The 16,945-nt window shown below is 35.2% G+C and overlaps 1 protein-coding gene across 2 annotated transcripts in view; it reads left to right on the plus strand.

The window, feature by feature from the left end:
• Positions 1–15,841: 15,841 nt before the first annotated feature.
• Positions 15,842–16,945, plus strand: part of LOC133859495 (transportin MOS14) — a 33,403-nt gene continuing 32,299 nt past the window's right edge. The window contains exons 1-4 of one of the 2 annotated variants that reach the window (XM_062294911.1): positions 15,843–16,175; positions 16,292–16,390; positions 16,480–16,704; positions 16,801–16,920. In XM_062294911.1, the coding sequence (XP_062150895.1) occupies positions 15,963–16,175; positions 16,292–16,390; positions 16,480–16,704; positions 16,801–16,920 (657 nt within the window). In that variant the 5' untranslated portion in view covers positions 15,843–15,962. Of the gene's footprint in view, positions 16,176–16,291; positions 16,391–16,479; positions 16,921–16,945 lie in introns of both variants that reach the window. The other variant, XM_062294910.1, reaches the window with a different exon arrangement.

Genomic DNA, 16,945 nt, shown 5'->3' on the forward strand with positions numbered 1-16,945 from the left:
ATGGATTTGAGCAAAATGAACAAACTTCCTGTGGAGGTGGAATGTGAGAAACAGTTGTAGGTGCAAAACCAGTAGCCATGATCTGATCTAATTTTCTTGATAAGGCATCTACCTTAGTAGTCACATATAAGGAATGGCTTACTCCAAAAATTATCTCACTTCTTTGGTTCTTAGATGCAGGTGCCCTACGACCGGATGATGAATGGTGTAAAGAATTTTCAGCTAAGTTTTCAAAAAGAATCCACGCATCATCTTCACTTTTTAGCATAAACGTACCCCCACATGAGGCATCTACCATTTGTCTATGAGGCTTTGTTAAGCCATCATAGAAACACTGAATAAGCTGCCACTTGGGAACAGCATGATATGTACACCTCTGTAGAAGGTCCTTCATCCTATCCCAAGTTTCATGAAAGGGTTCCTCCTCTATTTGTAAAAAACCAGTTATGGATTTCCGTATTTGGTTTGTTTTCCCTATGGTAAAGTACTTCTTAAGGAACTCGTGTTGCATCTGAGCCCAATAAGTAATGGAGTTAGTCTCTAGGGAATTCAACCAATATTTTGCCTTATCTTTTAATGAGAATGGAAACAAACGCATACGCAAAGCATCTTCAGAGATGTTCTGTAATCTCATGGTTAAACAAATTTCAAGGAATTCATCAATATGCTTATAGGGGTCTTCGTTATCAAGCCCATAAAAAGATGGGAGCATTTGAATAATGCTGGGCTTAATTTCATAATGAGCTGCCGTAATGTCCGGCAGCTGAAGGCTTGAAGAAGGGGTGTATGTAGTGGGAACATAGTGGTCCCTCAACAACACGGGCTTTTGTTCTTCAGCCATAGGTGTTTTAGAGCGGGCTTTTCAAAGTGAGTTCCGTTCGGATCTACGACGTCTAGGAATCCGCTCTAGGTCAAGGTCGTATGGAATAATAGGCAATCATAACGACTTTCGACCAAACATAAACTAACAAGAATGAAACAATATATACAGAACAAGGATTTATAAAAAATATCGGTTTCAGCAGAGTTCCGGTTGATGCAGCTGTTTTTGCTGCTGTAGTCAAAATCGCTCGATCGATTTAAAATTGGATCGATCGAATCCCACTGTCGCATGATCGAATCTTATCCGCAGTCAACAAATTCTACTAAAACCTAAAAGAATATTATTTGCACAAAAAGAACAACATGAAATATTGACAATTATGGACAAAATAAAAGAAGAAAATTCAGTTTCTGGCTTGAAACAACAGATGGGATGCTACTGAGAAAACTCGATCGATCGATCGATTGAAAAAGAGATCGATCGATTACTTTGGCTTTTGAAAAATAGATTGATCGAATTTCTTCTGCAGAAAACAGAATTCTGCAGAAACAGAACCAAAACAATTTCTAAACCCAAAAACAGTTTTTAGACAGAACAGGAACCGCTTATACACAGAATATACAATATGAACAGAATCAAACTAGATAAAATCCTAAATACTTCATAAACAACCGTTTGCAATCTCCGGCAACGGTGCCAAAAATTGGTAGCGATCCAACCGATGATTAAAAATAAGAATTTTGGTTTTGCAATTTATCGGTTTTCACAACTACGTGGATTTTAATATTTTTAACCACTCGCAATAGTACGGGACTTTGCAGCATAGGACTAAGGAGGGTATCGTACTACAAGGATTGGGGGGTTGTTTTAGTTATGAAATACTTAAGACGTTACCTAATTTAATTATGAAAAATATGATTTGTTTAGTTTTATCACTAAGCTAAAACAAGTAAAATTGAGAGATTTAAGAACAAGGAAAGTATAAGTGTCACGCCCCCGTTTTGGAATATAAAGGGATACGTGAACTTGAGAAAAGTAAAATCATCCACAAATTCTATTTTTTTTTTTCTTTTTTCTTTTTAAAAAAATGACACAATAATCACAAGATGTAGATTAATACACATAACTTCATTTTATATATATATATATATATATATATATATATATAAGTCTTAGTAACATTTCAGCTAATACAAATAGTCAAGGATCACAAAATAATACACTGTTCATATACAAAAAATCAATCCGGTCTTCGAACTACTTCTTGGAGGAAACTTCTACTATCTCCAAACTGGTCCGGACTAGCAGTGTCATTAACTATACATAAACAAAAAAATAAATCCCTGACTAAACGTTATGATCACGGGCTATCAAAACAAACATAAACCCACTGATCGGCATCAATGGGCCAGAACTGTGAATCATCATAGGTAGCGACCCCTATGGGTACGCCCGCTATGAGGATGATGATATGAAGCGCCATCTGAAAAGAATTGTAAGGGTAAGGGGGTGAGTTCAACAACTCAGTAAGTAACACAACAAAACATAAGATATAATATAAAATAAATTTACAGATTTAAAAAATTCAGTAACAATGAGAAATGTGCATTCATAATCATCGTTCATAATGTGTAAGTTTTGTCTACCACTGGTCCAATTCCGCATTTTTACCATGAGCGGTGCACGTTGGGCCCGTCCATAGGACCGATCCCGAAGGACCCATGGCTCATCCTGTCGTCACAGGGAAGAGCTGCCGGGTTAGAAAGCTCCCTAGGTGAGAACCCCCCGGCCGATAGCCCCACACTTTTGGTGTGGTTGCCCCGCTACCCATCATCATAATCATTATAAGATCTGGATCACAGCATTATGGTACCGGGTGACAAAACTTTGTGTGGTGCACATAAAACAAGTATTCAATCATAATTTCATCATCATGTTCATATAGTGCGCATGTAACACATATATCATCATCCTCATTCTCATGGTGCACATATAGCATATAATCACCAGCTTCATTCATTCATGTGATTACAAATAACATATTCATTATTTCATACTTGAGATAATAGAACAAATAATGTTAAAGTGAAAGTCTTTCGAAAATTCCCGACATTTTTCCTTTGAAAATATTTTATTTAGAAATTTGCCGAGGTTTTTAAGGTTGTGTTTCCTTACCTTGGTGGTCCTGAGTGAGGTTTTGGATACTTCTACCTAGTTAGGATCACAAAAAAAAGATTTCAAGGATTTATATATATATATTAGAAATAATTAAATTGGGCGCATATGATACTAAAGATTTAAAATAAAGACATGTTTCTGCAATGAAATTTTAAAATTTCTATAATCACACGGGTCATCACTTATTCAAGTAGTGGTAAAAAAAAATTCCTAGCAACTAAAATATCGTAATATATTATACCAAAAGTTGTTCCTGCATTACCATTTTTTTTTATTTTTTATTTTTTTGGAAGGTAAACCTTCACTTAGGAATTATAGGCAGCATAGTTTGTATTACAAGAATTGCCTTGACTTTAAGAACAAGAATTCTCTATGACTCCTATTGTGTAGTATTTTCAAAACACATTTCTTAACAAAAGTGCTTGACTAAAGATGGGGGACCCATGCAGTTTTATTAAAACAAGCTTCTTGATTTAAACTAAGCCAAAAGATAATCATAAAAAAAATAACCAATACCCATTCTGTTTCTACACTGAACAAACCAAAAGGATTTTACAGTACTCATTTGTTTTGCTAAAAATTATCCTCCGAAATTTTCTCAAAAACCTACCTGATTCTTTACCAACAATTTCACACCCAAGCCCAAATCGGTACACCAATTCCAAATAATTCTACAACAACCAGAAATAAGACCATTCAACATACCCATAAAACCAATTAATTAGCCAATTACAACCGAAAGAGAACATCCAAAATCCAATCAAATTCAACCCTTTAATCCCAAACGGCCAGCATCAACTGAAACAGGAAATCATCAAACCACAAACTGAACCAATTTTTTTTTTACCCAATCAGTCCTTTAACCCATTCTGTGGCTACTGAAATCTACACAAAATAAAACTCAATATTCTCAATAACAGCAAAACCAACCGGACTCAGTATCCTTTTCCAGCATTTCAAACAGAAAGATGGAAATTTACTCAGTATCCAACACAAAATCACAAGAGAAAATTCCTCATAAACAATACCGAAATCTGAACATTTAAAAAGAATCCAACAACACCCATCAGAAAACCGAAAATCAGACCCCCCTGCAGCCTTGCCGTGGCCTACCGGCCCATCCTTCCCGTCCACCCCAACCGGTGGCTCACCCACCGGCTCTTTCTTTCTATTCCCTCTTTCGGTCTCTCCCTCATCTCTTCCTCTCGGTTGTTCAAAAAGAAAGGAAAACAAGGAACTAGAAAGGAGAAGCCAAAATTCTCATAACAAGCAACCCAAACTAAAACAAGATCAAAACTCAAAGATTTCTCAAGACCCATTCAACCCATAATCTGGAAATCAAAAAAACTAGAAGTTTACACTCACAGGGAGCCAGAAATCGCCGGAAAAACGCCCTCCGGTGGCGTCGCCGGCGCGGGGCCGCGATCTGCCGGCCCTGCGGTACCGTCCGCCTAGTCCGGTGGCTAGCCCACCGGCTGGGTCTTCTCTCTTCCCCACCTCCCTCACTCGGCCGGTCTCCCCCCCCCCCCCCCCCCCCCCTTTCCCTTCTTCGGCTTCTCTATATGCTCCCCTCACCCCAACTCTCTCTCAGAAACAGAAAAGAACAAGAAGAGGAAAGGAGAAGCAGGGGAAATACAAGGGGGCGGGGCGTTCAACAGAGAAATAGGAAATAATAATAAAAGCCAAAAAAAAATAATTGCAAGCTATTATCAAAATCAAAGCTTCAACTCAACACATATCATTTGATTTAAAAGCAGAGAGTTCACAGAACTCTGAACCACCATAATTAAAAAGTTTTTACAAAAGAAACAGAAAATGAGGAATACCTGCTGGGTTGAGTGTTTGAACGTGGCTGAGGACTGAATTTCTGCCGATGCATTGAAGCATGGCGTGAAGAGTGATTAAATAGGAGAAGAGTGAGGCTATCGTGGCTTAAGGGGTGATGCATGGGCTCAACGTGGGTTTCTTTGGACTGAAAAGTGGCAAGAAGTGGCTGAAAATTTTGCAAGGTGTCAATGGTTTTTCAAGCCATTCTCTGTAACGTGTAAGGGTATTTGCAACTTGTCATGAGAGAGACGAAAGGTGGAAGACATCGTGCGAGGAAAAAAAAAATATACTTCCTTAATAAAACGACGCCGTTCAAGAGGATTGATGATTCTTCTTTTTTTCTTTTTTCTTTTTTTTTTTTTAAAACATATATATTTATATATTTATATTATTCTTTTTAGGCCCAAAAATATTGAAAAATTTTGGGGCGTTATAATAAGGCATTGATTTCACTCAATCCTCATACATGTGGCATACTATATTCCTCCCGGATTTCCTTCACAGATGTAATATGAGCGCGTAATGATTGTCAATCACACGACGACCTCAACATAAAATTACTTTAGTTAAAGACAATGATAATCCATCTATTTATACAAAAGTCATTCAACTAATATCTAGGGTTGAATGATTCATGCTCCCTAGTATGTACTATAAGACCTTTTAATAAGCATACACATCTATGGAAGAAGCATAAACCATCATAGTTAACATATAATCTCTACATAAAATTACACTAGAATTGAAAAGCATTTAAGCAATAATTAAACTAAAAAAGTGTGGAGTAATATGTGTTCCCTAGCATGAGTTATCAAGTTCACATAAATTGTGTCATAAGCACCATTACATAACAATCTTTAGGCTATGTAATCATTACACTTGTATAGAAATCCAAGAACAACACAATCAAACCATGGCACTTAGAAAGAGTTCATCAATACCCTACAACTAAATTAGCTACTCATGGAGAGATGAGATTCTCTCATAGGAAAAGAATAACCCATTTCTCCAAGACGTCTAGGAACTACAAATGACACTAACAAGATGAAAAACAATTTAATCTAATGAAGGAATCTAACCTAACAACTAAGGATAATAAAAAACAAGAACTAAAGGAAAGAAAATATAAGAAAGGCATTAAAGAACTAGCTAAAGACCTGGAATTTTAGGATTCCAGAGTTGTTTTAAACATAAAATGACACAAATAAGAGAAAGAAGAAGAAAGAAGTTGCTGGAAAATGTAAAGAACATTTGCATCAACTAGATTCCAACTTTACTTTACTAAAAACGGATTTAAAATAAGTTACAACATCAACATACCTTTAAAACTAAGCTCTCTGGAAAACATGAAGAAAATGGTGCATCGCATGAATGCACAAAAACTAAAATAAAATTATCAACTAAAAACTCTCTCTCCCTTAGCTCTCATGTCCAGCCTATATTTATAAAGGAATTGATGCAACAAATCCACATCAAACAATCACTCTCAGCCGCACAAAATGATGGTGACAACTTCTGATTAGAACCGTACAACTTGAGGATGATTTTAGGCCACACAAAAATTTGCCGACATTTGAAGATCTTTTCAGAATTATCCGAATCCGATCGATCGATTTATTTTGCCTTGGAGATTTAGATTGATCGAATGTAGATCGATCGCTTTAAGTTCGACTGAAGAATCGATCGATCGATTTTTCACTCAAGGAAATTTCGATCGATCGAATGTACTTGATCGATTTCTTCTTATTGGCAGGAGCACTTGAATCTCAAATGTCTTTAAACTTAGCCTTGATGTATCTTAGGCTTAATTTTGCTGATTTTTGCTATTGATTCCAATTAGGGTGGGCAATTCGGGTTCACGGGTCGGGTTCGGGTCAACCCGACTGACCCGATTATTTTAACGTGTCAACCCGAACCCGACCCGATTATTAATCGGGTTGTGACACGCGACCCGAACACGACCCGACTAACCCGACTATTAACCGTGTCACCCGTTTACCCGACACGAGAATTCCTAATATTTAACTTAAGCAAAATTAAAGTATTAAACCGAATAGATTAGAACTAAATTAAGTAATTAACTAATGTATCGAAAATTTAAGAAAAATGAAAAACCACTTGAATTCCTAATAATATGTTTTTATTATTTACAATTTTACACTTTGTTACTTAGGGTCCTATATAATATATATTATAGTAATTCTACAAATATTTTATCTATTTCGGTTTATCTATATATTGATTATATTCTACAAATATGAGAGGATGTTAGTAAATTTGTAAATAGTAAACATAGTATAATATATATAGTATTACATATTAATTATAATACTTTGATAACAATATTTAGTATGTTAAATTAACATATTAAGTTATTAATTAGTATATATTATACTTATATTATAGTTACTTAGTTATATAGAATATATTAGACTTACTATTTGTTCACATTATACATATACCATTGTTTATACTTTGTAGTTATATATAATAACATATTATTAATTTGTTACTTATAAACTATAGTTATGTAATATATTTTATAATATGCCTTATATATTTACATATTATATATTTATGTTATTAATAAACGCATAGAGGTTGTTCATAAACTTGGGCTTGAATTCTGCTGTGATCACTCATTGAAACATAGTATAATATATTAGTAAATAGTAAACATAGTATAATATATATAGTATTACATATTAATTATAATACTTTGATAACAATATTTAGTATGTTAAATTAACATATTAAGTTATTAATAGTTAGTATATAACAATATAACAATATTAAATTAAATAGTTAGCATATATATATAAACACATATATCACATCACACATGGTTAACAATATTTATATATTATACTTATATTATAATTACTTAGTTATATAGAATATATTAGACTTACTATTTGTTCACATTATACATATACCATTGTTTATAATTTGTAGTTATATATAATAACATATTATTAATTTGTTACTTATAAACTATAGTTATGTAATATATTTTATAATATGCCTTATATACTTACATATTATATATTTATGTTATTAATAAACACATAGAGGTTGTTCATAAACTTGGGCTTGAATTCTGCTGTGATCACTCATTGAAACATAGTATAATATATTAGTAAATAGTAAACATAGTATAATATATATAGTATTACATATTAATTATAATACTTTGATAACAATATTTAGTATGTTAAATTAACATATTAAGTTATTAATAGTTAGTATATAACAATATAACAATATTAAATTAAATAGTTAGCATATATATATAAACACATATATCACATCACACATGGTTAACAATAATTATATATTATACTTATATTATAGTTACTTAGTTATATAGAATATATTAGACTTACTATTTGTTCACATTATACATATACCATTGTTTATACTTTGTAGTTATATATAATAACATATTATTAATTTGTTACTTATAAACTATAGTTATGTAATATATTTTATAATATGCCTTATATACTTACATATTATATATTTATGTTATTAATAAATGCATAGAGGTTGTTCATAAACTTGGGCTTGAATTCTGCTGTGATCACTCATTGAAACATAGTATAATATATTAGTAAATAGTAAACATAGTATAATATATATAGTATTACATATTAATTATAATACTTTGATAACAATATTTAGTATGTTAAATTAACATATTAAGTTATTAATAGTTAGTATATAACAATATAACAATATTAAATAGTTAGCATATTTAATTGCAGTAAATTCATCTTGTTGGTTAAATTGCAGTAATTTTTGACAATTACATTGGCTCTTGGTAAGTGCAAATTAAATCAACATTATTTCCATTACTTCAATTGTCCAACAAATTAATCAATTTTTTTAAGCAACCCATAGTGTTAGAATATTACGAGAATTGTAGTATATGGTTTATACAAAATATAACGCATAAGTTGTCATATTTATTTATCTTACCAAATTTCTGCATGCCTTGTGAAAGTGACCAACTACCAAAAAATGAAAAAAAATTGAAACCTACTCTACTTAATTGCATTTTCTTTTACTAATATTAGGTAGTGAATCTACCAACTAGGGGGGCAAATTCTGAGTTAATAATCGGTTATATCCCCATCAAGTTCATCAACCATATTTAAGCTTCTTTATCAAATATTTAATATTTAATTATCTATATTCTGTTAAAATTTAAGAGGAATACAAAAAGAAAAATGCTAAGCCATTCCTCTCAAGTTAAACTTAAGTTAACTAAACATAACTAAAATTTTTACAACTATTAACTACTAAGGGCAAGACATAAGTTACATAATTCAGTTTCAGTTCGTAAGGGCAAAACAAAACCCATAATTAAAGAAAACGCATCCACATATAAGCCAATGTCAATGAATATTAATAGAAGCTGTTCCTGATGAACTTGGAACCAAAACATCATTGGAATTGAGATTCAAAGTCAAAATATCTTCTTCAAGCTCTTCAACATTCATTTTTGTCAATTCTACATCAAAAGATAAGAGGAATTAGTGTAATAAAAAATAATAATATAAGTTAATGAAAAAAATAAATATACAAATAACAAATATTACCTTCCTCTTCAAATAACCAATCCCGAGTGCATATCAGTGCCTCAACAATATCAGGTTTGAGCAAACTCCTATATTGATCAATTACACGTCCACCAACACTAAATGTAGATTCTGAAGCAACCGTGGAAATAGGAATGCTCAAAATATCACGAGCCATTGCAGCTACAATAGGATAACGACATTCATTTCCTTTCCAATAGGAAAGAATGTCAAAATCTCCACCCTCAGCAATTATCAGTCTGGGTTCATCGAAATAAACTTCTAATTGACTCTTATTTGCATGAGCATTCCCGCCAGAATTAATAAACGCCTACAATAAAAAAGATAACGTGAACATAATTTACTAAGGAGTTAAAAGTATATATATTATATTCTAAGTTACTAACAATAACACATAAATCACAACATAAACATATAATTTTACCTTCATCGTTGCGGAAGTCTGCTTGACAGCCTTGACTTGTGGTTGGGATGCTTGGGAATTAACATTTCTTGTATCAAGAGATATGGCGCTTGAAGATGTAGATGAGGAACCACCGTACTCCAAAAAAAGATAGATCATTTTGTCACGAACATGACAATACTCTCTACAATTATTAGAGCCATAAAGCCTCGTATAACAGAAATTTACAAGTTCAAGCTTGTAACGAGGATCCAACGCAACTGCAATAGCCAATACTACACTAAATTCTGACCAATATTTCTCAAATTTAGAGAGCATTTGTGCTGACATTAATCTCTTATATTCATCTTCGCTCTCAACTTCTTCCTTCAAAGTTACATAAATATCATAGATCACAGGAAAGTAGAGGTTGGCTGTGGGATACTTGGTACCAGAAAACTCACATGTAGCATGGTAAAAAGGAGCCAAAAAACTACATATATGAGTAGCTTGTTCCCACTCAGGTGCAGTAGGGCAATGCTGATAGTTTGAATCAATCATCTCTAAATAACTAAAAGCACTCCGATAATGAATAGCAGTCTCAAGCATAAGATATGTAGAATTCCATCTGGTTGGCACATCTTGTTTTAGCCCCTTTCTACTATCCAATGACATTTTATTCACAGCCAAAAGGAAATTTTGTTTTCTAATTTGTGATCCTCTAACATACTTCACACTGTCACGGATCTTTTGAAGTGCACTATTAATCTCTTTCAAACCATCTTGAACTATCAAATTAAGAATGTGTGCACAACAACGAATGTGAAAAAACCCGCCTTCACAAACAAGGGCTTTCTTTATGTTCAATTGATTTCTTAATAAACCAACACAAACATCATTAGAAGAAGCATTATCCAATGTTATGCTGAAAACCTTGGTCTCAATCCCCCACTCTTCTAGCAAGTTATACGTCTTTTCACACAAAGATATTCCATTATGTGGTGGGGGCATGAATGAAAAGTTTAACACCCTTTTAGTTAAAACCCAATTCTTGTCAATAAAATGTGCTGTGAGACACATATATCCATCAGTAGTCAAAGAAGTCCACAAATCAGATGTTAAACAAATCCTACCAGGACAACCATTCAACATAACTTTAACTTTTTGCTTCTCCCTCATATGCAAACTTTTCAAATCAGCCTTAAGGGTATTCCTAGAGATAAGAGGTGCATCAGGATGCAAGTATTTTATCATTTCTCTCCAACCATCATACTCAACAAATCGAAAAGGCAAATCATGCTTAATAACCAAAGCAACCAACAGTTCTCTAAATTTTTTGGGACAAAATTTAGAGTTACTTACAGACAGAGATCCCTGACTTTTAGATAAGAGCATCTGCCCAACATCACGAGTGCTTCTCCTCGGACAATTTTCTATGTGGCGCTTCAAATTTCCAGTTCCATAAGTACTTGGAGCCAAGTACACAGCACCACACAACTTGCATTTTGCCTTTAATTTCTCACCCTCCTTACCATGAATGGCATCAAAATGATCCCAAACGGCTGAAGTCTTTCTACGCTTCTGGCCTTTTTTCAAATTTTTCCCTTTCTCCTTCTCCACACAAACAGAGTCGTTTTCTTCTTCTCTCGTAGTCAATTCAATCACATCATCTTCAAAGTCTCCAACAATATCATCAACTCCAAATACTTCATTACTCATCTGCAAATATCATTATTAGTAAATTAGTTCTTCAATCCAAATTAGATAATATATAAAATCTAGCTCACAAAGACAACTTCAAACTTAAAAGGCTAATAATTTTACCTGCTCAGGTTGCTCTTGATCTTGATTCATGATTGAACACAGGTCCTGCGAGATGTTTTAAATAAATTAGAAGAAAACAGCACCATAGAGAAAAAAAATCATAAAGCAAACAGTACTAGAGACTGAAAATTGTAGTTGTTGTAGTAAACAATATTTTAAGACCAGAAATTCAAAGGCAATCAACGAACGGCATTTACTTTCAGAAACTACAAACCTTGGAGTTTTATATATAAAAGTATACAAATTCCTCCTTCTACAAGTTCTTTAGCAGCAATGTTGACATTTTCCATTAGATCATTTTCAACCCATTTTTCTTGCTTTCTAATCATTTTCAGCAATGTTGAATTGAAAATGAAATTTATACTCAGAAAATGAATTGAAAGGAAAAGATAAGATACTGACATTGACGTAAAAAACTAAAAACCATTTACTTTGACAGCAATTGCTCTGTCTTTTAATAGGCACAGTGTATATTACAATCCATCATAAGCATTGGTAAATCAATGCAGCACCATTAAATTTAAACTCCAACACCCATTGGTCTAATTATGTCTAAATATTTAAAATGATATATTAAAAGGAGAAGATAATACAATTGACATATATAATATAATAATAGCCCATTTATTTTGAAAGGAATTGCTCTATATTTTAATGGGGCCATTCTTGAATTTTGCAGACAGAAAATGAAAATTGTAGTTGTTGTAGTGAATTAGGATGTAGCGATAGACAAGAAATTGGGCTGAATTGGGCTTGGGACAATTGCTCGGGATAGTGAAGGAAAGGCATTGGCCGCCCGGAGTACCACCAAAATTACCAAATCGATTAGCATTGAGTCATTGACCCCAAACTGGTCGAAGCATCAGCAACTCTACATGAGGTAATAACCGTAATATTTATCAAGGAAATGGGGATATTTGACATTATTTGTTCTATTAATTTCAGTGGTCATCAAGACTCAAGGCAACCCAACAAACCCATGGTCAAAATATAAGCAACCGAAACCCTAAGTGATCCACAAATTCACAATATAAGCAACCGAAACCAGACCTTGGCACTTGGCAGTTGGCGGAGATGGTGGGGTCCGTGGGGATGGCGTAGAAGGCCGGTCTGGCCGGAATCGGATGGCCCGGATGGTTGGCACTTGGCAGTCGCGCCGGTCGGGCGTGCGGAGTGCGGTGGCCGGTGGGCGGGCGTCACGGGCGTGCGGAGTGCGGTGGCCGGTGGGCGGACGGGCGGAGTGCGGGCCGGCTAGGGTTCCAGACTTCCAGTTCCTCCGTTTCGTGACTTCGTCGGTTTGGGTTTCGACTTTCGAGTTCAGTCTTCAGAGTTCAGATTTCAGTATTTCACATTTTCACTAATTTCAGAAATCAGAATATCATCTGATTTTGAATTTTTGATTTCCAAGATTTTCTCACTTTCGGGTTAGTCGGGTTAGTCGGGTTAGTCGGGTTAGCGTTAGACACTTAGAGTCTTACGGTTTTTTTTTTTTTTTCATAATCCTAATCGCGGGTTGACCCGCCAGACACGAATATAATCGGGTCATAATCGGGTTGACCCGATTATGACCCGAACCCGATTACAAAAAACCCTAACCCTATTTTCCCGTGTCGTGTTCGTGTCGGGTTCGCGGGTCGTGTCAAAAATTGCCAACCCTAATTCCAATTATGACCTAAAAAAGAGATGAAACACTAAAACACAATAACATATTATTTAACAACACGTTTTAGGGTTTAACATATGCAAATTAAGGGGCTTTGAATGTAAACATTCAACTCTTATCACCAGGGGTGGCCGCGCAGCCACCCCTGAGGGAGTTAGGGGTAGCCCCCTCGGGGGTGGCCTTCGGGTTAGGGATGTATAAATGGAGCGATTATACTGCTTTAAAATTGCTAACCACTTATAACCGCTAACTGTATAACAGCATAACCGCCTAGGTGGGGGCGGTTAGCTATTATACGGTTTGATAAAACGATTAATAACCGCTAACCGCACACACACACACACACACACACACATATATACTTAATTAATTAATTAAAAACCTTAGAGAGGGGCGTCATTTTGGGCATTGCTGAATCTCAAAACAACATCGATTTTAGGGTTTCATTTTTTTGTGTATTTGTTTAGGGTTCCAAACACAACGTACCTTCACCTTTTAATGTGAGCCCGTGAGGGGACCATGGTCCATACCAGCTTCTTTCGATCCGTCTATGCTTGAGTTAGTGAGATATAGGTAACCTCTCATACGAGGTTAACAATATATATATACTTAATTAATTAATTAAAAACTTGAGAGAGGGGCGTCATTTTGGGCATTGCTGAATCTCAAAACAACATCGATTTTAGGGTTTCATTTTTCTGTGTATTTGTTTAGGGTTCCAAACACAACGTACCTTCACCTTTTAATGTGAGCCCGTGAGGGGACCATGGTCCATACTAGTTTCTTTCGATCCCTCTATGTTTGAGTTAGTGAGATATAGGTAACCTCTCATACAAGGTTATCAATATATATATATATATACTTAATTAATTAATTAATTAAAAACTTGAGAGAGGGGCGTCATTTTGGGCATTGCTGAATCTCAAAACAACATCGATTTTAGGTTTACATTTTTCTATGTATTTGTTTAGGGTTCCAAACATAGTACCTTCACCTTTTAATGTGAGCCCGTGAGGGGAACGTGGTCCATACCAGCCTCTTTTCGATCCGTCTATGCTTGAGTTAGTGAGATCTAGGTAACCTCTCATATGAGGTTATCAATTGCATATACAATAAGCTAACAATCGTCGCCATCGCCGTCGCTGTTGCCGCACACCGATCCTTTGTATAAAAAATTATTTGTTTTTCCCAAGATTTTTCTTTTGTATAAATCAAATTAAATTTATATGAAATAATAAGAGGAATGTTGCATATAGGGGTGAACAAACGAAGCGGTTATAACTACTTTAAAGCTGTTAACCACTTATAACTGATAACCGCATAACCGCTTTCAAAAGCGGTTATAAATAATCGATAACCGGCTAGGCGGGGGGCTGTTAACGGTTATAGAGTTTGGGAAAAGCGGTTAATAACCGCTAACCATATATATATAATTAATTAATTAAAAACTTGGGAGAGGGGTGTCGTTTTGGGCATTGTTGAATCCCAAAACGACGCCGGTTTTAGGGTTTCATTTTTCTATGTATATGAGCTCCAACTGAGTGGGTGTTAGTTTTTTTATAGAAATTTTGAATTGATTTTAAGTTGCGTGATCTGTACTGTGGCTACTGATATATAATGTTCTCTGTTTACTGGATGTTGGAAGTATATTATTTATTCACACTTATGACCATGATCATTCAAGAATCAGTGATGAATGTATTTTTGTTATGTTTTGGATTTGTATTTCTATTTGGTATATATATATATATATATTTTATTTATTGTTTTGGATTTTGGATTTAAAACCTGCACTTAAACTGGCATAAAAGTGGCAAAAATAGCCCAAACAGGCTAAAAACGGGCCAAAATCGACCCAAAACATAAATTGAAAAGTGTTTATACAACTGCCGGTTATCTACTTAATAATCGCTAATCGGCGGTTATAAAAATAACTGCTTCCGCCTAAGCGGTTAACAGTTGCGGTTGGTAAAATGCAATAACCGTCTAGGCAGTTAGTGGTTTTAGCTTATAATCGCTGGTTATAACCGTTTGTACACCCCTACTTCGGTTTAGGGGTGGCCGGGCGGTTGGTAGCCACCCCTTTGTTTTTTTGTTTTTTAAAAATTATTTTAATTTTTTTTATTAATATGGACACGTCGCCATCTTATTGGCGCTTATGTGACTTTTAATGAAATTTATCAAAAATTTTAACGGGATTTGACTTCAGGGATTGATTTGTAAATTAAGCCAACCACAAGAATTTCTGAATTCATGTTGATATCACATGGAGTGATTTGTAATTTAGGTCAACAACATGGACCAATAGTGTAATTATCCCTTTAAAAATTTTGTATTTAAGTTAATATTGTTATTTTGGGGAAAAAAAAAACTTACAAAACAATTTTAACAAACGGAACCTGAGGATTCGCGGGCCATACTTCAACAAGCTAATGTGTTGGACCGACGACCGTGGGCTTTGTTAAGGGGACGAAGTTCTTTCTTTTATTTTTGGTGAAAATTATGCATTTGTTAGATAAATGAGAAATTTAGGATCGATTTAAGGATTCGTCTTGGAAATTAGAGAAATTGAAATTATTCATAAAACCTGAAATAAAACTCTCTCTCTCTCTCTCTCTCTCTGACACCTCTGATTCCCCCTCACGGCCACGCAGAGAGAAGATGGAGTTGCAAATGAAGGTGGCGGAGGCGGTGCACGTGCTGAACCACGACAGCCAGTCGTGCAACCGCGTTGCCGCCAATCAATGGCTGGTGCAGTTCCAGCAGACCGACGCTGCTTGGGAGGTGGCCACCTCCATCCTCACCTCCCCCTCTCCCTCCCCTTCCCTCTCCTTCGAGGTCGAGTTCTTCTCCGCCCAGATTCTCAAACGAAAGGTGCTACAATAGTTTTTACCTATTGAACAATCGTGTTGTTCGCATAATCGCAAAAACAATTGTTTGTAATTTCGTCAAAGCTTCTTCATTTTTTCAAGTTTTCCTTGGCATTGCAGATCCAAAATGAAGGCCATTATTTGCAATTCGGAGCTAAGGACGCTTTGCTGAATGCTCTTCTTCTGGCCGCCAAGAGATTCAGTTCGGGCCCTCCTCAGGTGCGTCTTACTCACTTTTTAGAGGGTTTAGGATCTGGGTTTGTTCTATTTGTTTAATTTTTGATGGGTTTGTGTTGTTTTCACGGCAGCTGCTAACGCAAATCTGTCTTGCGCTCTCTGCCCTTATGCTTCGTGCTGTTGAGAATGGGAAACCTATAGAGCAGCTCTTTTACAGTCTCCAGAGTTTGCAGAGCCAGGACGATGGAAATATTGCAGTGTTGGAGATGCTCACAGTTCTGCCAGAAGAAGTTTTCGATAACCAAAATGCTGATAGCAAAATAAGTTCAGCCTGCAGAACCCAGTACTGCCAAGAGGTGAGCTTTACAGACTCTCTTTTTATCTTATTGTTTTTCCTTCTTATTTCTTTTTGGTGGTTCCCTTTGCTTGGCCTTAATTTCTCTTTTGCACAGCTTCTCTCGCGTACCCCGACGGTTCTTGAGTTCCTGCTGCAGCTATCCGAGAAAAGGTTTGATGGAGGTGCACAACTACATGAACCGAACAGAAAGATTCTGCGTTGCTTACTGAGTTGGGTATGAAAATTGTTCAAGTTCTGCT

This window comes from Alnus glutinosa, chromosome 2, assembly GCF_958979055.1.
Source record: "Alnus glutinosa chromosome 2, dhAlnGlut1.1, whole genome shotgun sequence".
In the NCBI taxonomy this organism is placed as follows: Eukaryota; Viridiplantae; Streptophyta; class Magnoliopsida; order Fagales; family Betulaceae; genus Alnus; species Alnus glutinosa.